General features: G+C 45.2%; 2 protein-coding genes across 3 annotated transcripts; both read right to left on the reverse strand.

Moving 5' to 3' along the window:
* Positions 1 to 35: 35 nt before the first annotated feature.
* Positions 36 to 1,668, reverse strand: KRTCAP3 (keratinocyte associated protein 3). The gene is made up of 7 exons (XM_045447358.1): positions 1,556 to 1,668; positions 1,221 to 1,405; positions 1,074 to 1,133; positions 699 to 905; positions 438 to 572; positions 240 to 352; positions 36 to 119 (listed from the first exon to the last, which is right to left on the reverse strand). Exons 1-6 carry the CDS (start codon positions 1,581 to 1,583, stop codon positions 245 to 247), a joined length of 723 nt encoding a protein of 240 aa, XP_045303314.1. The 5' UTR covers positions 1,584 to 1,668; the 3' UTR covers positions 36 to 119; positions 240 to 244.
* An 81-nt stretch (positions 1,669 to 1,749) lies between these two features.
* NRBP1 (nuclear receptor binding protein 1) lies at positions 1,750 to 13,003 on the reverse strand. Of its 2 annotated transcripts, XM_045447346.1 has the most exons (19): positions 12,864 to 13,003; positions 9,205 to 9,434; positions 8,663 to 8,785; positions 8,371 to 8,472; positions 7,901 to 7,990; positions 7,720 to 7,760; positions 7,259 to 7,353; positions 6,758 to 6,781; positions 5,677 to 5,760; positions 5,429 to 5,487; positions 5,176 to 5,274; positions 3,817 to 3,949; positions 3,530 to 3,635; positions 3,332 to 3,382; positions 3,109 to 3,244; positions 2,853 to 2,906; positions 2,705 to 2,768; positions 2,386 to 2,441; positions 1,750 to 2,301 (listed from the first exon to the last, which is right to left on the reverse strand). In XM_045447346.1, exons 2-19 carry the CDS (start codon positions 9,412 to 9,414, stop codon positions 2,197 to 2,199), a joined length of 1,632 nt encoding a protein of 543 aa, XP_045303302.1. In that variant the 5' UTR covers positions 9,415 to 9,434; positions 12,864 to 13,003; the 3' UTR covers positions 1,750 to 2,196. The 2 variants fall into 2 exon arrangements, with proteins under 2 accessions (XP_045303302.1, XP_045303303.1); XM_045447347.1 differs by lacking the exon at positions 6,758 to 6,781 and having other exon boundaries at positions 12,864 to 13,000.
* Positions 13,004 to 23,245: the final 10,242 nt, after the last annotated feature.

Consider the following 23,245-nt stretch of genomic DNA (forward strand, 5'->3'; position numbering starts at 1 on the left):
TTGCCCTTTAACCCCCAAAAGGAACCATAATCAAGTAGAAGAAAAGAGTTATTTTATTATAACTTTATGTCATCCTGGGGAGGTGGAAAACCTTGTGTACTGAACCTCTGGATCAGCACCTGTTCCGCAGAAGGGAGAACCTGGGTCAGAGGGCAAGCAGCCTGGCAGGGGACATGACCCAGTTCTAAGAGTGGTTCCCTGCCTCCACGCCTTCCCAGGCCACAGTCTCCATAGATTACCTGTCCTAAGCCCAGCTTTTCTGTGATGCCTGGATTTCTTGATTTTGATCCAGTAGCTGTTCATTTTCCTGTCTTTTACACTTAGGAAGTTCAAGCTCTGTCAGTTGCTCCAGCTATAGGGGAGGATGGAGTTAGTACTCCTGCCCTGAATTACAGGCAGTCTGTTTTGAATGAGCCCTTCCTGTTCTTCTTCCTTACCTGCTCCTGAAGCCCTTCCTTCCTGCAGGGCCCAACCCCACGTAAGGTGAGTGCAGCCACACAGCAGTAACCAGATAGAGCAGCCTCTCCTGCAGACATGACCAAAGAAGGGATCCAGAGAGCCAAGGATGTATCCTAAAAGGTGAAGAGGGAGGGTGGGGAACTGAGAGGGAGCAGGGCAGGAGTGGCAAGTAGGGGTGGTTGAAAAGGCAGGACCAAGGCCCTTAGACTGCAAAAAGGCTGAAAAAAACATGCACTCACATAGATTCTTGTAGGGTCAAACGGGCAGTCAGTGCGTCCAGACCCCTTGTCCATCGGTAGCAAAGGATCCAGCAGTCCTGGATGGCAGTCAGCAATAAGACGGCGGCCACCGTTGGCCACAGTGAGTGACACAGCAAGGAGGATGCCCAGGGAGCAGGCAGCAGACAAGAGGAGGTTCACCAGAGCTAGTGCCAGGAGAGCCCAGTGCTGGCAGGGGCAGAAGATCAGGGTGAGCAGCTGAGTGGTGGACTCTCCCACTGCTAAGACACCTTGGTTTCTCTATTTGAGGCTCCTCCTCCCACCTGAAGGTGAAGCTGAGTCAGGTCCTCATTTCCCTGACTCAAGACCTCATGAAAGCTCCAAAAATCCCCTCACCAGTCTTGGGCGCAGAAGGTTCCTGGATGCCAAGAGGGCCACAAGTCCCACGGAAACACTCTGGAAGATACAATGCCTGAGGCCCGCGCCTCTCTCCGCCCCGCCCCCCTCCCTCACAGCCGCGGCCCCGCCCCCCGCCGCGCTCACCAGCAGCCCCGAGCCCACGGAGATGACATTGGCCGTGGTGTACTCCGGGGTGACGGCGCCGCGGGGATTGGCCACGTGTCGCAGGACGGTGCCGTGCAGCACGGCCCCCAGGAGCAGGTTCACGTGGCCCACCAGGATCAGCGCCAGGCCCACGCGCATAAGCCGCCGGGGGCCGCGGGCCGCGTCTGCAAAGCACGGGGGAGGGGCAGGCCTGAGCCGGGAAAGGAACCGGAGGGCCCCTCGTGGCCGCCCCGTGAACCGGGGGGGGGGGGGGGGGGGGCTGTAGGAAGGGTCGGCGGCGGACGCAGGGGAACGAGACCGGGGCCGGAAGTTACCGAATCTGCAGAGGCGGCAGCACCTCATCTCGGCCCTCCTCGCCCCGCCGCAGGGCAGCTCTACCTGGCCCCGGCCCCTCCCTCGCTCTCCCTACCAGTTCCGCCCGGCTGCCACCTGGAGGCCCAACCCCACGCCCCGGGCGGGGCTCCGAGCTCGCTCCCCCTAGCGGGGAAGGCGCACACACACACGACGCTTGTAGCAAAAAGTAGACTTTTATTACAGCAGCAACTGAGGCGAATCGAATGGCCCCCCAGGGCCACCACTGCAGCACCACCCTTCTCTCCCGCCCCGTCCGCCCCAGCGGGATTGTAGAATTCAGCTCCCCCAGTGCCCGTGGGCCTCCTTCCACACAGGCTGGGCGGGAGCCGGCAGATCAGCTACTAGCCCCCAAACTAGAAGGCGGCTGCTGAGAAGGCCCAGGCCCATGTCTGTGCAAAACAAGTAAACAAAGTGCAGAGGGGAGGAAGAGGGGGGAAGGGGGAGGGTGATGCTCAGAACCAGGGAGCCCCAAAGCCCTCCTGAATAATAAAGGAGAGAAGGGGCTTCACAGGGTAATACTGACTGGGGGGAAGGGGCAGAAAGGCTGTTGCACATCTAGCGACGGCCACAGCTCTGATCAGGGGCCTGGCCCGAGTGAGCTCTAAGAGGAGACGGTGACAGCGGCTGAGTTGAGGGTGCTGTTCCTGGCAAAATTGAACTTGTTCAGGGTCTCCTCTAGCAGAGAAGTCAGTCGGCTCTGGTCAGCCTGGGAGAGAAGAGCTCGGTGAGACAGGGCGAGAGAGGAGAGAAGAATGGAGGCAGCCAGAGCAGCTGAAGGCAGAAACCTCACCTCGCTAATGAAGCCCAGCTGCACCAGCTCAGCTGCCAACTCAGGGATGTTCTCATCTGACAGAGAAACGGGAGAGGGTGAGCACAGTGTGGGAGCAAGGGGCCCAGAGCCCTTCCAACAGCCCCAGTTGGGTTACCCCGGCTGGGAAAGAACACCACAAGCAATGGTGTCAGATCCACCCTCTAGTATTAGGAGCTATTTAAGATATTCGTTCTGTGCGCCCATGTGTTACTGCCCTGTAACCTTCCCCACCCCCACGAAGGTTTCTCACGGACGAGGCTCACAGACTCTCATCGTCTGAGGGAAAGAAGACACTCACTTGGCATCAGGTCACAGCTCAGGTGCCGGTTGAGTTTGTCCTCCAGCTTCAGAAGAAGTGTCAGCTGAAAAACAGGACAGTCAAAAAATGAGGCTCCTCTTCACCTCCTGCCCACCCAGCCCTATGCAGCCCTGGCCCTGAGCCTTACATGGTGTTTGACTCCCTCCTCCACTGACTCGATGTTGCACTGCATCAGCACCACCTAGAGAGAGGGCACAGAGAGGGTCCCTATAGTAGACACCAGTCAATAAAAAGCCCCCAACAGCTGGAAGGCTTTCCAGTCCACAGGACAAGCCTGCTAAGACAGAAACACATTCTTTTCTCTAAAGGACAAAGCCTTATTTGACATGTCCTCTCTCCCTTCTACCATGACCATGGAGACATCCACACCCACAAAGCCCCACCTTGCGGGTCTCCACCTCAGCTGGTTCAGGTGTTGGAGTCTTGACAGAGGGGGGCACAACAGGTGATGTCACCTCCTCCTGCTGTGGCTGCTGGGGCCTAGGTAGCCCAAAGGCTGTCAGAGGGTAGATTCCATTCCTGGAGGTAGATCAGACAGGTCACATGGGCTCTGTGAGTGCCCCAGGACAGCCACCCCTGCTTCCTCAAGCAAGCCTTTCCTCTCACCTGACATCTTCAAGGAATTTATCCAATTCCAGAGCTGGTGACTGAGAGTACCTGCAAGAGAAAAGAGAGAAAGCAGGTGAAAGGAAGGAAATAAGCAAAATAGCAGATTCAACAATTACCAAAGAATGGACAGTTGACAACCCTCAGGGTTGTAGTGACCAATCTGTCCCTTTCAGACCCTCTCAGTTAGTTACTCACAAAGTCTGAACTGGTTCTCTTCCTGGTCCTGCAGGGATTTCAGCCAGTACAGCACTGGTATCCATGTTTTTGGTGATCTCCTCCAGAGCATTCTCTGGGATCATGTCTGGAGGGCATAAAGAAATGGGAAGTTATAGAAGGATAGTCAGATTAATGTCATAGAAAGGCACAGGGGTCCCGGGGGGATAAAGAATTATTTTGGAAGTGGAAGAGAAAAGAGCATGCTCGTGATAGTTATTAAGGCTCCAGATGGGAAGAAAATTCCTAGCAGGGCCAAGGGGACTCACGCTGGTGTCCCACAATGCAGTGGGCAGCAAGGAGTTTGAGAGAGGGCACTTCAAACAGTGCTGGGTGGAACAGAAGTTCTCTGGCTGTTGGTCTGCGAGCGGGCTCAGAATGCAGGCACTTTTGAATGAACTCCTAGAAAAAGGAACAAGGAAGTAGAACAGACATCTGGCAACCAGTCCACTGGGTTCATCTTTATCTCACTCACTATACTTAGCACAGACTTTGTACATACTAGGTGGTTTGCACGGACTAAGGGGACAAACTATTAAATGTATATGAAAGGGCTTTGAAAACTCTAAGGTATTAACATGAAAGCTATTGTTCACTGTTTTTTTGGTTTTAATTATTTTTCTGTTCCCCAACCACAGACTTCTTTTACTATTCAAACTTATGAATTCTTTTCCCTTATTTTCTACTTCTCTGCTTTATTAGCCCACACGCTCCTCTTTAACTCTCACCAAAGTTACCTTCTCTGTTGTGATCAACAATATTCACCATCTTATTTCCCAGCCCTACAATTTCCTTATCTCCTATATTTATTAAATTCATTAATCATTTATTAAATTCCTTTATTTCCCAACCCTACAATTTCCTTTGTCTCCTATAATCATCTATAGGAGCCTCACCCCTCCTTCCCACCTCCTGTAGGTCCTATGACAATTAACCTGCTTTTCCTACTTAGAAACTTAAAAGCCAGCAAGGTCCTATACCTAATCTGTTACTTGAATGCCCCAACCTAACGCTGAACTAGAAATTCAATCCACACTAGCCTCAGGACTTCACACTAGTCTTCCTGTCACACTATCTAATAATTTACAAACTATCCTTTGGACGTTCCTGTCCAACCTCTACTTACTATACTCCATCTACTGATTCATAACTTTATACCCTTTAAATCTTAGCTTGTTTTTTGAGGGCACTTTCCCTATCTAAAGCTATATAAATATAAAACCCCAGATAATGGATTTAATTAAAACTGATCAATTTGTTTAAAAATATCAAGATGGTTGTCTGAAGAACATATACCAATTACCTGAGGTAACATTAAGTTAGTTTACTTCTAGGCAGACACACCTAAATTAACACATGACCTTTACCACACAACCTTTACCCCCAATGCTATCCATCTTAAACCCCTAACCTGTGTGTGTGTGTGTGTGTGTGTGTGTGTGTGTGTGTGTGTATACAAAAAACAAAGTAGGCACCACCTAGGGAAATATTCACTGCTTCTGCCTGTCCTTTCTGCTTTCTGTTCTCTTGTTCTTAGAAAAAAAAATATTACCAGTAAATAAAACGGAATAAAAACGTAAAGACGTTTCAAAGTCTGTTAAGGAGGGAGTGATCCAGAAGATTCTTACCCTCTGTAATGGGTCTTCTAGAAGTTGGATGGCACTGCTGATAGCTTCTTGTGGCACATATGAGGACTCTCCATTGCCCTGAATCTCCAGCACTGCCATCTGCAGCGAGAGGGAACAGAGAAGACAAGTAGAAACTTCAGAACTTCAGCGCTCCAGAATCACTCCCTCAAGAACTTACTTGTCATCCCTCCATCTCCCCCTTCTGTCTTCTAATTTGATCCCTTTCCATCACCACTGCTTGTGGTTTCCTCACCTCCAGTGCACACATGCCAAAGGAGTAGATGTCTACTGCCGTTGTCACATTAGTGACTTCTAGGGAAAACAGAGAAGGTTCTGGTGAATCAAAGGATGGGGGTAGGGAGTGGCAGAAATACCTTTTAAAAACTTTTTGTATGCCAGAAGAGAAGGACTGGAAGTTTGTTATATTACCTCTGTGCCTCAGGTTATAAGGTGGGAAACCTGGGGAACAGGGAGAGGGCAGAGAAAACTGAGATGCCTTACCTCCGTACTCTGGTGCAAAGAAGTGTAGATTCTTCTGCTCTTCCCGACAAGTCTTCACATGATTGTTGATAGTGTCAGGAGCCACTGGGAGTAGGGGAGATACCCACAATCTGACCACCATCAACAAAGCATAGTCTCACTCCAGAGAGAGGTCCCCAAAAGCCAAATTCTCTCCTGAAGTCTCTAACCCTCAAGGCGCAAAACTGTCCCTTTCCCATCATGAACCACAGACTAAACATGAATACCACCTACTTCGCCTTTCTCAGGTCTATCGCTTCTCATTTAAAGTCCTGAATTCTGAACCAATGAACACTCCACACTAAACTAACGAGTATATAGGGGAAGCTGGCGAAAGAGCAATAAAGGCTAAAGTAACACATTTGCTTGTGACCTGTTCACCTTCCCCAAAGCTCAGGAATATCTAATCCCTGAACACATGAATATGTTTGGTCTAGTTCTTTCAGCCACCCTGCAAACTAGCATAAAGACCCAGACAGTTCTTCCTAATCTGCAACAATTACAGACCTTGGATACAGAAACTTGGATAAAGAAGAATAAGAAGGATTAACATACAACCAACTAGACAACCTCCTTCTTCCCCACCTTTGCTGACTGAAACTCAAAAACAGCTCATAGTTGAACCAATACCCTTGAATCAGTCTCACTTTTGATTTACCAAAATTTTAGACTCCTGCTCTACTCCCTTATTCTTCAACATTGCTGTCACAGGGCTGAACGAGGAACCAGGGCCGGGCCCAGTTTGGACTCACTCAGGTCATAAACAATGACTACAAATCACAGAGAGTCTGGGAGCACAGTATGATTCAGGGAACCAGCCTGATGATGAAGGGGAATAAGAATCCAGGACATAAGTGACCAGCCAGGCAGAATCCACAGGAAACAAGCAAGTTATGGAAGGGCAAGCAGGTGGAGGGCTGGTAGGGAGAAGCCAAGCAGGCATAAGTAGGCAGGGGAGATAGGCAACAGGGCTTGCTCCCACGACTGCATGCACTGGGCAGCCGCAAAGGGGAGCAGAGGGAGCACAAACAGAGCCCCAAGTGGGGCAACAGGGAGCTCTCACCATTAGCAAAAATCCTATGAAAGACTGTTGGGAACAGAGCAGCCCGTAAGCGGGAGGGAGGAAAACAGAGAAAAGTTGTGAGCGATGGAGCAGCCAAGCCCCAGACAAATGGACACACAAACCGCACACAGACACGGCACACAGAAATGTTATACACTGCACACAGATACACGGCAAATGAAAGCACTCACAGCAGGCACAGCCTGGAACCTCCTTTGGTAGGGTCTGGCCCCAGGGGCTCAAGTCAGATCTTAGACCCATCTCTTGCCCTTTCCCAACCTATCAAGATCTCTAAATTAACCCACTGCCCTCCAAAAAGGTCTTAGACCCTGCCCCCTAATTGACTGGCCTCTCCCTGTGAATTACCCCTAGCAAAGTCCTAACTCTTACCACCAGCCCACACCTCAGAATTTTGCCCTATTCTCCCCACTCCTTTCATCTTACCCCCATGGTTCCCAAATTCCCGAGGCTCCCCTGCCCAGAACCTCTCCCTCCCCTCACCAGAGCCAATCTTGATGAGTCCGTTGTGCTGGATGAAGATGGTGTCACAGGTCAGGTTCCCATGGATGATGGGGGGGTCACAGGAGTGCAGGTAGCTGTGGGGGCACTGGGCTGTTAGAGGGGCCACTGGGAAATTAAGGGCAGGGGGAACCCAAGGGTTAAGAGGAGCAAGGGCCTGGTCTCCTGCTGGTCACCACAAAGATAATCCCCACACTCTGAATCTCCATTATGCCTGATGAGTTAAATAGCCAGATAAGCACTGGGAGAAAGAGGTGGGAGATATTTCGTGGTTAGGGCATTAGGATAGACCCTTTAAAAGACCATAGGGGCCTAATCTTGAAAGTATATGACTCAAAAAAAGTGGGCAGAGGCAGAAAAGAACAGCAGAGTAGTGCCCTAAAATTTGTTTGGAGGAACTAAATCAGGAAATAGGGGAAAAACACTAACCAGATCCTACTTACCTAAGGGCAGAGAGGATTTGCGTGCACCAGCGTTTCCAAGCCTGGAACAGTTTGATCAAAGGGTCAGCAGTAATTCCCTCTCTTAACCCTCCAAGCAGTTCCCCTGATTAGCTTCATAATTAATATAATCTTTTTAAAACCCCCAAACCGGCCTAAAGCTTTGTCTGCTCTCCCTCCGTACCTTTTCATTCATAGTCTTGTGGTTCTTTTTGGTCTTCTTCAGAAATTGCTTAAGACTCCCAGATGACATGTATTCTGTGATAAAAATGACCTGGAGAAGCAAAGCACTCAAATAAGGCCTCACAGTAGAAATGATCCCCTATGTGGTGACATAGACACCATTGGAAGCTGGGTGGTGGTGGCTATTGTCTTAAGTTTCCCTCCTATGGTTGTTGGTACCACTTCCTTAGATTTAACAAGACAAAGAAAACTATGAACAATTAGAACTATGGGAAGGAAACAAAAGTTCGCTCATTTCTGCCCCTTCTGTAACAAGACAAAAGACACAGTTTGTAGGCAATGTCCTACTCTCATCTCCCTAACAGCTAATTCCAGTTTTGTTTCAAAACTACCTTGTTTTCATCTCTAAATGTAAAAAGAACAATAAATGTAGCTAGACTCTCTGCAGTAAACTCAAGAAAAAGTTCTTACCCTGGCCTTGTTCTCTTTAATGTCAGCCCAATACTTGTGAAACTTAACAATGTTGAGATGTTCCAACTGAATCAGATTATCAAACACAGCGCGGACCTTTTCCTGAAAGCAGGGGAGACAGTCAGATGACAGGGTTCATAAATCACTGTAATCCTGAAAAGGCATTCCTATCCCTCCCCAGAAATGATCTAACCCCAACATACTCTCCTCCTCAGCAGCTTCCCACCACCAATCCCTCTTTAACACGTGCATTGTCACATCCTACAGGCTACATCCTTTCAGCACTACCTACCTCCTGCAGCTTGTAGTTCTTGCGCTCAGAGAACTGGACCTCATTCCACACAACCTCTACACCCTCCTCTGTATCCATGGCCAGGTATGCACTGTCAATACCTGGTACATTCCGCTGATTCACCTGAGAATTCAAATGAAAAGGAATAATTAAAGTTTCCTTATAAGTCCTCCATTTTATTTTATTTTATTTTTTTTTTTTAATTTTTTTTTTTTTCAACGTTTATTTATTTTTGGGACAGAGAGAGACAGAGCATGAACGGGGGAGGGGCAGAGAGAGAGGGAGACACAGAATCGGAAACAGGCTCCAGGCTCTGAGCCATCAGCCCAGAGCCCGACGCGGGGCTCGAACTCCCGGACCGCGAGATCGTGACCTGGCTGAAGTCGGACGCTTAACCGACTGCGCCACCCAGGCGCCCCAAAGTCCTCCATTTTAATACTCCACATATCTGTTAAAGTTTGGGCTGCCCTCTGAGACTTTCCCCTTCCACTTCTCACCTCTCAGAATTCACTCCCACAAGAATGACACTACCACCACCTTACCTCTTCTCGCCTCTTCTGCCAGCGTCCACATGGTGACTCTTCCAAGATCTCAGACTCATCTTCACTTTCTTCTTCTTCCTCTGGGGAAGCAGCTGAGGTTGTGGAGGTCACAGGAGGTGACACTGACGTCAGGCCAGGAGCTGATGATGAGGATTCTACCTTGGGGTCTGAGCCACTGCTGACTACTGTCTGGGACTCCCCTTCCGACATGCTGGAACGAACACTCAGGCCTGCATTGGTTGGGGCAAAGTTGGAGGGAGAAGGTAGAGTGGGTCAGGATACATCTATAAAGATTTAATCCTAATAACCTCATCTGGGGTTAAAAAGAAAATAAAACAGGTTTCTTTTAAATCCAAAATCAAATTAATCCTGTCTGAAAAATGAAACATCAACTACTCTCTTAATCTAGAGAAGAGAAAGTATCTTTTTTTTTTTAGTATTTTGTTTTTTAAAACTTACTTATTTGGAGAGAGAGAGAGAGTACGTGCATGTGCAAACATGAGCTGGGGAGGGGCAGAGAGAGAGGGAAAGAGAGTCTCAAGCAGGCTCCATACTGTCAGCTCGGATCCTGACATGAGGCTTGAATTCACAAACTGTGAGATCATGACCTGAGCCAAAATCAAGAGTTGGATGCTTAACCAACAAGAGCCACCCAGGTGCCCCTAGAGAAGGGAAGCTATCTTGGTTGAAGATGACCCACCCAAGAATGGCCAACCTAAGATTTAGGACAATGAAACCCCCCTCCTTGGTAAAGTCCAAATGAACAAATGAACACCCCAAAATCAGGGACACCATTCCTTCTCAGCAATACTCACCCAATAGCCTTCCCTTTGAATCCTTACCTGCCCCTATTTCCACTGTGTTCAAGAACTAACCTACATGGGCCCTGTTCAGAACAGATGACTCCAGAGACCCCAAAATGTTCTACTGATTTAGCCCTAAATCAGTGCTGGACCTGTAGCACTCTCACCCAATTTATCTAGCTGAAACTCTCAGCTGATTTATATCACTAGAACTAAATCTGGCATTCACTATCCAGCCCTTCTATACACAGATCAAGTCTGCCAGTCCATGCTGAGGCTACCCTTGGGCCAGGTGACTGGCAGTGATTAGTGACTTCATCCCTGATGACTTCACCTTCCCTGTGATGTGAGCGTGCAAATGGGTATTGGTTAGCAACATTTTTTTTTCATTCACTCATTCAACAAATGTTTATTAAGCACTTACCGTATGTCACATGTACTGAGCTAGGTACTTGAGATCTAATAGTGAATAAAATAAATAAGATGCCCACATTCATGGAGCCACAAATTAAAAACAGATCTAGAGGGCACCTGAGTAGCTCAGTTGGTTAAGTGTCCAACTTCGGCTCAGGTCATGATCTCACAGCTCCGTGGATTTGAGCCCCACGTTGGACTCTGTGCTGACAGCTCGGAGCCTAGAGCCTGCTTCGGATTCTGTGTCTCCCTCTCTCTCTCTGTTCCTCCCCCACTCACGCTCTCTCTCTCTCTCTCTCTCAAAAATAAATAAAGATTTAAAAAATTAAAAAAAAACAACAACAGATCTAGGACTTTAAGCTTCCAGCTTTCATTTCATTCACATGGCTCAAAGGCTCCACCCTCTGAGGTACTAGATCTGACAGAGATTTTCCCTCAAGTACAAATAACTCAAGATAACAGCCATTACAGGAAAAAGTACTATATAACATTTTTTTCAAGGCACATGACTATTTGGAAGAAAAAAATTCTCAAAAGTTAAACATCACTAACATGTCCAGACAGTCACAGGACAGTCACTGAATGTTATGCCATGTGTCTAAAAACAAAGGACGGGAAGGAGTTGAAACCTGTGTGTGCTGGGCTCAAGGGGGTGTTCCAGTAAGAAGTGACATCCTGGAAAGTAGATTTGCTCCTCTAAGTCAGTTCAGAATACAGAAGCCTCTGAAAAGCCCTTATTTTACAGCTCTTGGATACCCACGTCTGCCCATCTCTGCTCTCAACCTATACTATGTTTAACCTGAATCAGGAGATTCTTATTAGATGACATTCTAGTCAATACCAGAGGACAACAAAGCACAAGAGAAAATCTGGCAAGATATTCTTTCCTGTTATTTTTTTTTTTAATGTTTATTTATTTTGAGAGAGAGAGAGAGAGAAAGAAGAGCATAAGCAGGGGAAGGGGAGGGAGAAAGAGAATCCCAAGCAGGCTCCACACTGTCAGTGCGGAGTCCAACCTGGGGCTCAAACTCAGGAACCATGAGATCATGTATGACCTGAGCCGAAATCAAGAGTCAGATGCTTAACCAACTGAACCACTCAGGTACTCCTTTCCCTGTTATTTTCTAGGTCCTGCCTATCAATAGATTTTTATTCAACCAGCCAAGAAAGCTACTATCTGTATGTCTTAGTAATCTACCAGAAAACAAGTTAGAGATTGTTTTCCTTTTTGTTCCCCTGAAAAGTAGCTAAGAAAATGGTAATAAAGTTCATATGGATTACTCTCTAGAGCAGCTACATTTATAGGATGCATCTTGAATCTGAACAGCTAAGTATAATTTCCAGCTAGATGACAATAGGAAATACCAGTTAAGTTCTAATACAGGAAGCCTTTATAGCCAATGGGCTCTAAGGAAATTTCTGGACCCAGGCACAGAGAGTAGAGCACCACAAGAGAAGCCAAACCTTTACCAGTCATAGGCATGTCCTTGGAATGTGCTTGTCTTCTCCCTTCCCAATCTTTCCCCAGCAGGCAAAATGAAGATAATGCCCAAAATCCCCCAGCACTTCCCCTACTGATGAAGAGATCTCTGCTGGGAGTTTTGCCTCAGGGTCGTTTAGAGGTTTAAGAGATCACAGAAGGAAAAGGCCATGTACGCCCCTAAAAGAGAACCTCCTCGCCACCTCCAGCCACCCGACAAATATAGTGTGTTCACTTCAGAGCAAGTTGGGTAGATCGTCGCGCAAAGTTTCTCTCCGAGACTTTCATTTATTGGGCTGCAGTCCCTCTGCATTTCAACTCCTCAGCAAAAGCTCTCAGGCCACAGGCCTCTAGGCTGCCCGCACCCGGTTCAGACCAAAGGGCCTCTGGGACCTACAGGAGTGTCCCGTCAGACATCAAGCAAGCGCAGGGGACGGCTTCACGCTCCAACAGGTCGCCCAGCCCGCTGTCCGCAAGGGAGCAGGGGCAGTCCCGCAGGCCCCGGAGCCAGCGGCGGCCACCTCATCAAAGGCCAGCCCCGCGGCGCCGTCAGGGGCGCAGGCCACGCCCCCGCGCAGTCGGCGCGCCGGCCTCAGCCAGCAGGCGCGGCCCCGACGCTGCGCTTCCGCAGGCCGCGGGGCCCGCCACCGCCGCCCCCGCCCCCGCCCCCGCCGCCGGCCCCGCCTCTCGTCAGCCCCAGTTCGACACGAACGCTAGGGCCTCGCGCCCCGCGCCGGCAGAATTCCGGGTCGCCGCCACTCAGGGCAGGCTGGGAGGGCCGGGCAGGGGCCGTGGGGCCGAGGTGGTCCCTCGGCTCCCGCGGGCCGGGCCTGGGCCGCCGACCGAGCAGGGCCGCCTCCAGACACCCGCCGGCCGGGGTCCCAGCGCCCTGCGCCGCGGAGGCCGACCCTTCCGCCTTCTCGCCGAACCCCTCCCTCCCGCTCATTCCCCTCGGTGCTCACCTCCCGACTCCGCTCCCCGCAGCCTGTGCTTCAGCTCCAGCTCGGATTCGGGGCCGCGGACCAGAGAGACTCCCTCACAGCTGCGCTCCGCAGCGCAACCGAACTGCGGGCCCCGCCCTCGCGGCGTCCCGACCAACAGATGGGCGGTGCCGCACTGCCGTTGGGTTTCCATTGGATAAGGCGGTCACGATGGGCGGTGCCCTGGGGAGACGGTCGCCCGCAGGCAGTCTTCAACACGGTCTCCTCCTCTTCACCGTGTCCGGCCGAGACCTCTTGGAGGCTTCGGTGTGTTGAATCGCAACTGGGGGTGGTCTCTCTGTCCACCCCTCCATCCAGTCCAGGTGCCTCCGATGATTCTGCTAGGCGAAAGGCCGGCCTTCCCTCTCTTCTTGAAGGCGCCATGACAGTTCTAGTCCGACTAAGAGACAAAAGGAGAGAGAGACGTAGCCTCAATCTGAGAGGAGCGCCCACCCACTTTCATTATTTGGGGGTGAGACTGCGCAGGACCTCAGTTCTTCAGAAAGCGTAAAAAATTCCCTGAACACATTCTAAAAATTAATAGTTAACGCTTCGTGATTGCATAGCACTGGTATTTGCCCAAACTTTGCAAGAGGTTTTCACAGATAACTCCTTTGATCCTCCTAAGAAATTGAAATTACTAATGTCAATGCTAGTTGACAAATGCAAAAAAAAAAAAAAAAACCTGAATCAGAGGCATAAGCTATTCACTAAAAGTTGATAAGGGCCAGATCTAGCATCCCTAAACAGGAAGATTTATCAAAGACTTACTTGAAAAGATGTTTGGAAAGAATTTGGATTGACTTCAAGGAAGTGGAAAGAAAAGAGGATAGATTCTGGGTGAACGCATTGATCTTCGAAAACTAAACGCTGAATCTGAGCGGTAAGAAATTAACTCTGCCATTGTACGTACAATATGAAGGGAGGAAGATGAATTACTCATCAGAACTTGGGAATGTCATAATCATGAAATTTCACTGTCCTTAAAGAGAATCTCTAATCTTAATACAAAGAAGAATACTGTATATGGCAAAAGCCTCATTTTCTCATCTCTTCATCTCAAAATACTTTTTTTTTTTTTTTACGTTTATTTATTTTTGAGAGAGAGAAAGAGAGCATGACTGGGTGAGTGGCACAGAGAGGGAGACAGGAGCCAGCTCCAGGCTCTGAGCTGTCAGCACAGAGCCTGTTGTTGGGCTCAAACTCACAAACTGTGAGATCATGACCTGAGCTGAAGTCAAGCGCTTAACCGACTGAGGCACCCAGGCGCCCCTCAAGATAGCTTATTTTTAAAACCAATCTTTCATCCTTCTTTGTTTTTTGTTTGTTTGTTTGTTTGTTTGTTTGTTTGTTTTTACCTTTGAGAGGGCTCACACACTCTCAGAAATCTGAGGAAAGTTATGAATCTTGTTTTGGTTATTTAAAAAATTCTTTTGTCCACCAAATTTAGCATATAATTTCAGAAGAATTGAGGTTAAAATTTTTTGTTCTGATCTTCAGAGGAAAGATGTACCCCCTCCTATCCAAGTTAACCTTTTTTCCTTGGGGGTTCAGAATCAATTGGAGCACCTGGTCCACTATAAACTTTCATTAAATATTGGTTGATATTATCATTATAGTTTACCATTCTCTTCTGTCTGATCCTTACCATTATCACCTTTGCTTTTCAACTAGCTCTTTCTTTCAAATATGCATAGAGAACCCATTGGCCTCCTCTGGCTTTTATTTTATTTTTAACTTTTCATGTTTGAAATGCTCAAATACTGCATTTTGCAACCTCATTTATTTTTTTTCTGCTTTAAAAAAATAAACGTATTTAGCATAACAATATTTATCTAATAGCTTCTATGCGCTATGGTCCACTGTTTGAATTGCCTTAGGCATATTAACTCATTTAATCCTCACAAGAATCCTATGAAATATTGTGAATTAACAATCGCTATAGAATGTGAAAACCTCGGGGCGCCTGGGTGGCTCAGTCGGTTAAGCGTCTGACTTCAGCTCAGGTCATGATCTCACAGTTTGTGAGTTCGAGCCCTGCATTGGGCTCTGTGCTGACAGCTCGGAGCCTGGAGCCTGCTTAGATTCTGTGTCTCCCTGTCTCTCTGACCCTCCCCCCCGTTCATGCTCTGTCTCTGTCTCAAAAATAAATAAAAATTTAAAAAAAAAAGTGAAAATTTCTCCTAATCTTCAATAAAATAATTAAGACTTTGATGTATATTTCTCCATTTTTTTCTATGCATATATTAATATATGAGTATGTAATTTAAAATGAAAGCAAGCTGATACTTCACAACCTTTTTCAATTTACTTTGTTACTTTTTTCCATAGCTCATACAGCACTGCTTTAATTTTTTAACAACTATAGAGTATTCCATTATCCAACATTTAATTAATAACTACCAGGAGGCATCAGGATTATTTCCAACATTATTATAAACAAAGCTATAATAAAATCCTGTTGCACACATCTTTGGCTATTTGTGAAAAATACTTTTATACATTCTTAAAAGTGGAATTGCTAAGTCAAGGGCTAAAACCATTTTAACTTGAATAGGTATTGCCAAGTTACTCTTCAAAAATATATCAAATAACAATACTATCAAGAGTATGTTAGGGTTAAAAATAAAAAAGGTATGTTAGGTTTCTGCTTCCCAACAGTCTTACTAACACTGGATATTATCAATCTTTTCAACATTGGTGATACAGTAAGAAAAAAAAAGATATTTTAATTTGCATTTAGTTAGTAAAGTTAAGACTTTTTAAGAGCAATTGTAGGTTTACAACAAAATTTAGAAAAAGGTACAGAGATTTCCCGTATTATTTACTGCACCCCATATGCATAGCCTCTCCCCCATTATCAACATCACTCACCAGAACTGTATACATTTTATTAAGGATGAGCGTAGAGTGCCCTATCATAATCACCCCAAATCCATAGTTTACCTTAAGGTTTGCTCTTGGTATTTTACATTCTATAGGTTTGGATAGTCATATAATGACATATATCATATAGAGCATTATATCCTAGAGAGCATACCCTGAAAATCCTCTGTGCTCTGCCTTCCCATCCCAAGCAACCACTAATATTGTCTCCATAATTTTGCCTTTTCCAGAATGTCATGTAGGTGGAATCCTATAGTATGCAGCCTTTTTAGATTGGCTACTTTAACTTAATGATACATGCATTTAAGAATTCTTCATATGTTTTCATGACTTGATAGCTTGTTTCTTCTTAGCGCTGAATAATATGCCATGGTCTAGATGTACCACAGTTCACTTTATCTGTTCACCTACCAAAGGACATCTTGGTTGCTTCTAACTTTTGGCAATTATGAATAAAGCTCCCATAAATATCTGTGTGCAAATTTTTGTGTGGACAGAAGTTTTCAACTCCTTTGGATAAATACCAAGGAGTGAAATTTCTGGATTGTTAAGATTATTTTAGTTTTATAAGAAACTACCTGGCTGAGGGTGCCTGGTTGGCTCTGTTGGTTAAGCATCCGACTGTTGGTTTTGGCTCAGGTCATATGGATCCTTTCTTCCAAGCTTGGCATTTACATTTCTTTAGGACCTCAAATTAAGGACCTCAAAACTAAGCCTAGATTTCTTGATAATTGTGAATTATCTGAGGTACTTTAAAACATACACATTCCCAGGACCTTCCCTGAATCAACTGGATCCAAATTTGCGGGGAGGAGGAGAATTTGGATATCTGTATGTTTAAGAATCTTCCCAGGTGATTCTGATGCAAGTAGCCTGGCCTGTCATTAGGCTGAAGGGTAAAAACTATCACCATAGCTCAAACCTTATCCCTGTCTAGGAATGATTCCTTGGGTCATTGCCTCATAACTTAGGCCTCTGAGCTAATTAAATAGGAATTATTATTTAACTCTACCTCTATGTCATGTCATAAGAAATTGAATCAACTTCTAAGATAAACATAATGGATTAAGTAGGGGCACTGGGGAATAAAAAAACCAGACATCCCATGTAAATTAATAATTCACCTGAGATTATTTGATTTCCACAATGGTATTCAATTATGCTCAAATCAAATTCATCTGTCATATATTTTGCTCCATGTTTTACTGACCTAAAGGTAATTATCTGCCTTATCTCCCAGGAATGTTGTGAGTTTAAAATAATTATCAAGGGGCACCTGGGTGGCTTGGTCAGTTAAGCGTTGGACTCTTGATTTTGGCTCAGGTCATGATCTCATGGCTCCTGAGTTCAAGCCCCAAATTGGGCTCTGCCTGCTTGGGATTCTGCCTCTGTCTCTCTCTCTGCCCCTCCCACTCACTCTTACAAAATAAATAAAATAATTATCAAGTCATTCCATAGCTTTTTCTGGGCTAAAACCCTAATGTAACCTTTTCTGTTTTGTTTTGTTTTATCTTTGTTGTAGTAATAAAGACAACTCTCCTAAATGTAAACTTATTTCCTGATAAAATATAGATTCAGACTATAAGGAAAGGACTTGACATCCCTTTTAGCGCTGATAGTTTAAGACTCCATTATTTTATAGCTTATAGTTGTACTGCCAGGCTTGAATCTGAGAATAAAATTCAATTTAATTAAATATGTATTTAGTGCTTACTATGTGCCAGGCACCATGCTAGGCAGTAGGATAACAAATGAATAAGACAAAGTTCCAGTCTTCAAAGAGCTCCTATTTATTTGGAAAGATATCTGTATAAACAAAAACGTTCACAACACTTAACCAGAGCAACGACAGAAATATGTATAAAGTTCCACAGGCTGAAGAGAGAAGGACATGACTGACTCCATGGAAGAAAAATACCTGGGAAGATGTGGCAGGCTGAGTAGCCCCCAAAGATATCCACATCCTAATCCCTGGAATTTTCAAATGTTACCTCATATAGCAAAAGGGACTTTGCAGATGTGATTACGGATTTTGAGATGGGAAAATTATCCTGGATTATCAGGATAGGTACTAAATAATCACGAGTGCTCATAAAAGAGGGAGGCAGAAGGAGATGTGACTACAGAACTGAAAGAAATGTAACCACAGAAGCAAGATGTTGGAGTGACACTAAAGAACGCAGGCAGCCTCCTGAAGCTAGAAAAGGCAAGGAAATGGATTCTTCCTTAGAGTCCCCCGAAGGAACGAGGATTACTGATAGCTTAACTTTAAACTAGTGAAACTGATTTCAGGTATCTGGTCTCCAGAACTGTAAGTAAATTAATTTGTGGTGTTTTAAGTCACCAAGTTTGTGGTAATTTGTTAAGGCAGTCATAGGAAACTAATATAAGGTTTCCCAGAAAATAAGACTAATACCTGTCTGACCTGGGTTTTAAAGAAGGAACAGGAGGGGCACCTGGGTGGCTTAGTTGGTTGAGCATCCATCCGACTTAGGCTCAGGTCATGATCTCACAGCTTGCGGGTTTGAGCCCTGCATCAGGCTCTGGGCTGACCTCTTGCTCAGAACCTGGAGCCTGCTTCAGATTCTGTGTCCCCTTCTCTGTCTGCCCCTCCGCGGCTCACGCTTTGTCTCACTCTGTTTCTCAAAAATAAATAAATGTATAAAAAAAAAAAAAAAAGGAATAGGAGTTGAACTTGCAGTTAAAGGAGGGAAGAATAGTCCAGAGAAAACTGAACTCTCCCTTTCTCTGACTCTCCAGACTCAGAAGATATGAATTAGACCATAAAACCTATGATTTTCCATTCCAAGTGTTGTGACATCTGCCTCACATTTTAGCAGTTATGAGTTGAAGATTTCCAATGTAAGTGTTATTTTTTTTCCCCTTTACCTCACCTCTGGCTTTTCACTTTGAAATTTGACCTTTGTTTTTACAAAGTTTCTTACATCTGGGAAAGAAGAAAAATCTCTCTAGGGAGAACATTCTTAAGAAAGTAAATGAGAAAACTAGAGAGAGAATCTGATAAGGACACTTGTTTATTATTGGAGCACGCTTGGAACAGAGAATGACGAAACCTTCTCCAAAAGCAAGTAAAGGAACTCCTGGCTTGATTTGCTTGGGACTAAAAGAAATAAAATCGTGAAAATAGAAAGTAAGAGCTCTAGGGGTGCCTGGGTGGCTCAGTCAGGTAAGCGTCCAACTCTTAATTTTGACTCAGGTCATGGTCTCATGACAGTGACATGGAGCCCAGCATCAGGGTCTGTGCCGGGGATGGAGCTTGCTTATGATTCTCTCTCTCTCTCTCTCTCTCTCTCTCTCTCTCTCTCTCTCTCTCTCCCTCTCTCCTTCTTGTGCTATAAATAAATAAATAAATAAATAAATAAATAAAACATTTTAAAAATAAGAGCTCTAAACCAGGTATAACTGAAGACAGAATAAGTTCATTCACTCAGAATATAGTACAAAGACAGATATAGTTAAAAGAGGGAGGCTGGATTGAAAGCCCCAACATGTATGATGAGAGTTCTAGAAAAATATAGAAAAATATAATGAGATTGATGGTTAAACAGTGTTTGAAAACATAAGAATTTTTTTTTAATGTTTATTTATTTTTGAGAGAGACAGCATGAGCAGGAGAGGGGCAGAAAAAGAGGAAGACAGAGAATCTGAAGCAGGTTCCAAGCTATCAGCTCAGAGCCCAACATGGGGCTCAAATCCATGAACCATGAGATCATGACCTGAGCCCAAGTCAGACACTTAACCAACTGAGCCACCCAGGTGCCCCTGAAAACATAAATTTTTTTTTAATTAAAAAAAATTTATTTAATGTTTTTATTCATTTTTGAGACAGAGAGAGACAGAGCATGCGCAGGGGAGAGGCAGAGAGAGAGGGAGACACAGAATCCGAAGCAGGCTCCAGGCTCTGAGCTGTCAGCACAGAGCCCAACGCAGGGCTCGAACTCACAGACTGTGAGATCATGACCTGAGCCGAAGTTGGACGCTCAACTGACTAAGCCACCCAGGTGCCCCTTTTATTAATTTTTTTTAACGTTTATTTATTTATTTATTTATTTATTTATTTATTTATTTATTTATTTTTGAGAGACAGAGCACGAGTGGGGAGAAGCAGAGAGAGAGAGAGAGAGAGAGAGAGAGAGAATCTGAAGCAGGCTCTAGGCTCTGAGCTGTCAGCACAGAGCCCAACACAGGGCTGGAACCCACAAACCATGAGATCATGACCTGAGCTGATATTGGACACTCAACAAACTGAGCCACCCAGGTGCTCCAGAAAACAAAAATTTTTAAGTTTTGATGAAAGACATTCGTCCTCAAATTTAAAAAAAAAAAAAAAAGAAAAGAAAGAAACAGGGGCACCTGGGTGGCAAAGTCGGTTAAGCGTCTGACTTCAGCTGGGGTCATGATCTCACAGTCTGCGAGTTTGAACCCTGCGTCGTTGGGCTCTGTGCTGACATCTCAGAGCCTGGAGCCTGTCTGGGATTCTGTGTCTCCCTCTCTCTCTGCCCCTCCCCTGCTCATGCTCTGTCTCTCTCTCTCTGTCTCAAAAATAAATAAAAACATTTTTAAAAAATTAAAAAAAAAAAAAAACAAAAAACAAAACAAAACAAGCTTTTAGTGGCTCCTGGGTGCTCAGCTGGTTAAGTGTCTGACTCTTGATTTCTGCTCAGGTTGTAGTATCACAGTTTGTGAGTTCGAGCCCTGTGTAGGGCTACGTGCTAAGAGTGCAGAGCCTACTTGGGATTCTGTCTCTCTCTTCCCCTCATCTGCCTGTGTGTACATGCTCCCCCACTCACTCTTTCTCAAAATAAACTCTAAAAGAAAACAAAAAAACCCAAGCTTGGGATGCCTGGGTGGTTCAGTTGGTTAAACGTTGGACTTGGGCTCAGGCAATGATCTCAAAGTTTGTGAGTTTGAGCCCCTCATCAGGTTCTGTGCTGAAAGCTCAGAGCCTGGAGCCTGCTTCAGATTCTGTGTCTCCCTCTCTCTCTGCTCCTCCCCACTCACATCTGTCTCTCTCTCTCTCCTTCAAAAATAAACATAAAAAAAAAAAAGAGTCAGATGCTTAAAAAAAAAAAAGTTTCTAGTACAAATAAAATAAACACATGTGGAGACATATCAGAGGGAAATATCAAGCATACAGAGAAAAATGTAAAAGCTATTAGAAATATGAGAAAGAAACAGATTACCTACAGAACAACAGTAAGACTGATAAAACACTTCCCTGTAAACCTAGAATTTTATCTCCAGCCAAATTGTCATTAAAGAGTGAAGGCAAAATACATTTTGATATGCCAGAAACAGTTAACAGTTAAGGGATTAAAAGAAACCCACACACACAATCTCACTGAAAGACCTATTTATAAACATGGCCGTGATGGTATAAGAGGAACCAAATTTACCACTGCCTTAGCGATCTAGAACACTGGATCAAATATATAAAGCAACAGTTTTCAGATATTGGATAACAGGCAGCACAGGATAATAGCCCCTGAGAGAAGGGAAACAAATTAAGTAAATCCTATGAGTACCCCCAGCTTATTACCTAGAAAGAGTTTTCAGGCCACATTGTGGAGAGAGAAAACCCACACAGAGCCTAACAATCTCATTGCATTGAGAAGACAGAGTTGAGAGTTCAGGGAGGCCAAGGTGGTTAACATTTCCAGGGCAGAGAGCCAGAAAGGATGGAGTTACACAAGAAATAACTACGGAGCTTTGTAGAAGAATCCTCTCAAGATTTTGTCTGTGAACTAAGCTAAACATACACATGAGGAAACTCGTGGGGTTGAGGAAACAACCATTTGGGAGGAGTAGGCAGACCAGTGGAAAGAAAGCCATTTTGGTGGACATGGTAGGATTCCAGCTGGCAGGTTTCCTATTACTGCTGTCTGTCCCTAGCAGACTGTAGAGCCGAGGGATTACAAATGTGAGGTCATTCATTTCTTTGCATGTGAGCCTCAGTTAAGAATGTTTGCCCCCATGGTGACTGCAAGAAGCAGCAGGGTTTTTCTAAGTAAAATTGTGGTTTTCACGTGCCAATTTGTCAGACTCAACTTGTGTCCTCCATTCTCAATAGCCAATATAGCTAAGGAGATCTTTTACTAAAGGATTTTGAGGAATCCCTAAGGAATGGGTAAGTGTGCCACAGATCTTCTCTGGAAATTACTTTTGCCAGCTGTCCCTGCTCCCAACCACTGCTGCTCTTGAACTTTGCCACCACCTCCTTTGGGCTCTCCACGTGGTTCCACCCACTGGACCGAAGATCTCTTCACTTTATTCCCTAAAGTTTAGCTCAGTCCAAACTATGTAACAAGACACAGAGTCAGACATTAGAAACAAAGAGGAGCCCTCAGCTGCCACTAGAAGTGGCTGTTCTTCAGATTCCTGATAAGACAGAGCCAGCTCAGCTGGCCCATTTCCCCTTGCAGTTATCTCCAGGCTATGCCACTTCCTAGAATCCTAATGCCAGCAACAGGGATGGGTCCAAAGAGAATCATTCTTTTCCACTTTAAGGCCTGCATATTTCCACTCTAGAATATTTGACTTAGGGACTATCCTTTTCCTTAGGGGGAAAAAGCTCAATGCTGGCCTGCTTAACACAATTCCAGGAGTCACTGACATTTTCCAGACTTTGGATAATCTGGGTATATATAACATAATTTTTTGATATGCCAGTGGTTCGGGCCAGCCTGTCCTCTTATATGAGGTGCAGAGGTAAGATTTGTACACTCCTCAGAGTGGCTCCAGTTTTGTGATCATCTATGAGCAAACAGTTGGACAAAAACATGCATAGGTCTCCAAAGAACAAGTAAGGATTTTAAGAGACATTCCAGTCCATATTCTTATTTAGGGGAAAAATAATCTTTTTCTCTGTAAGGGCATAGTCCTGCAAAACATTTTATATTACTAATAAATAAATTAACTCCAGCATCTCAGTCTGAAACATCTGAATTTTGGTTAATGTCATTTCAGGATTTTCTTTAGGATAAGGTATTTCCTTTATGCATGTGTAGAGGGCTCATTGTGGTGATTTCCCTGAGTAAAGGTAGACAGATGCAAGATGAACTTATGTCTGGCCTTCTAGAAATATAAGACTCCAACTTAAAATATAACACTTCTTTGACATTAAAAAATGCATTTATTGGGCAGCTTTTTATTTTTTAGTTTAGAGAGAGACAGTGCAAGCAAGGGAAAGGGAGAGAGAAAGAGAGAGAGAGAGAGAAAGAGAGAGAGATAATCTTAAGTAGGCTCCATGCTGAGCATGAGCTGGATCCCACAACCCTTGGATCATGACCTGAGCCGAAATCAGAGTTGTCCCAACTGACTGAGCCACTCACACACCCCATTGGGCACCTTTTAAAACAATACAAAGAGGACTATGGGTTGGCCCAGAACCTCAGAAATGGACTCTTTCCCCTCTTTTTTCTAATAACTTCAAAATATCTTCATTCCTTCTTTCATAG

This window comes from Leopardus geoffroyi, chromosome A3 (assembly GCF_018350155.1).
Source record: "Leopardus geoffroyi isolate Oge1 chromosome A3, O.geoffroyi_Oge1_pat1.0, whole genome shotgun sequence".
Lineage (NCBI taxonomy): Eukaryota > Metazoa > Chordata > Mammalia > Carnivora > Felidae > Leopardus > Leopardus geoffroyi.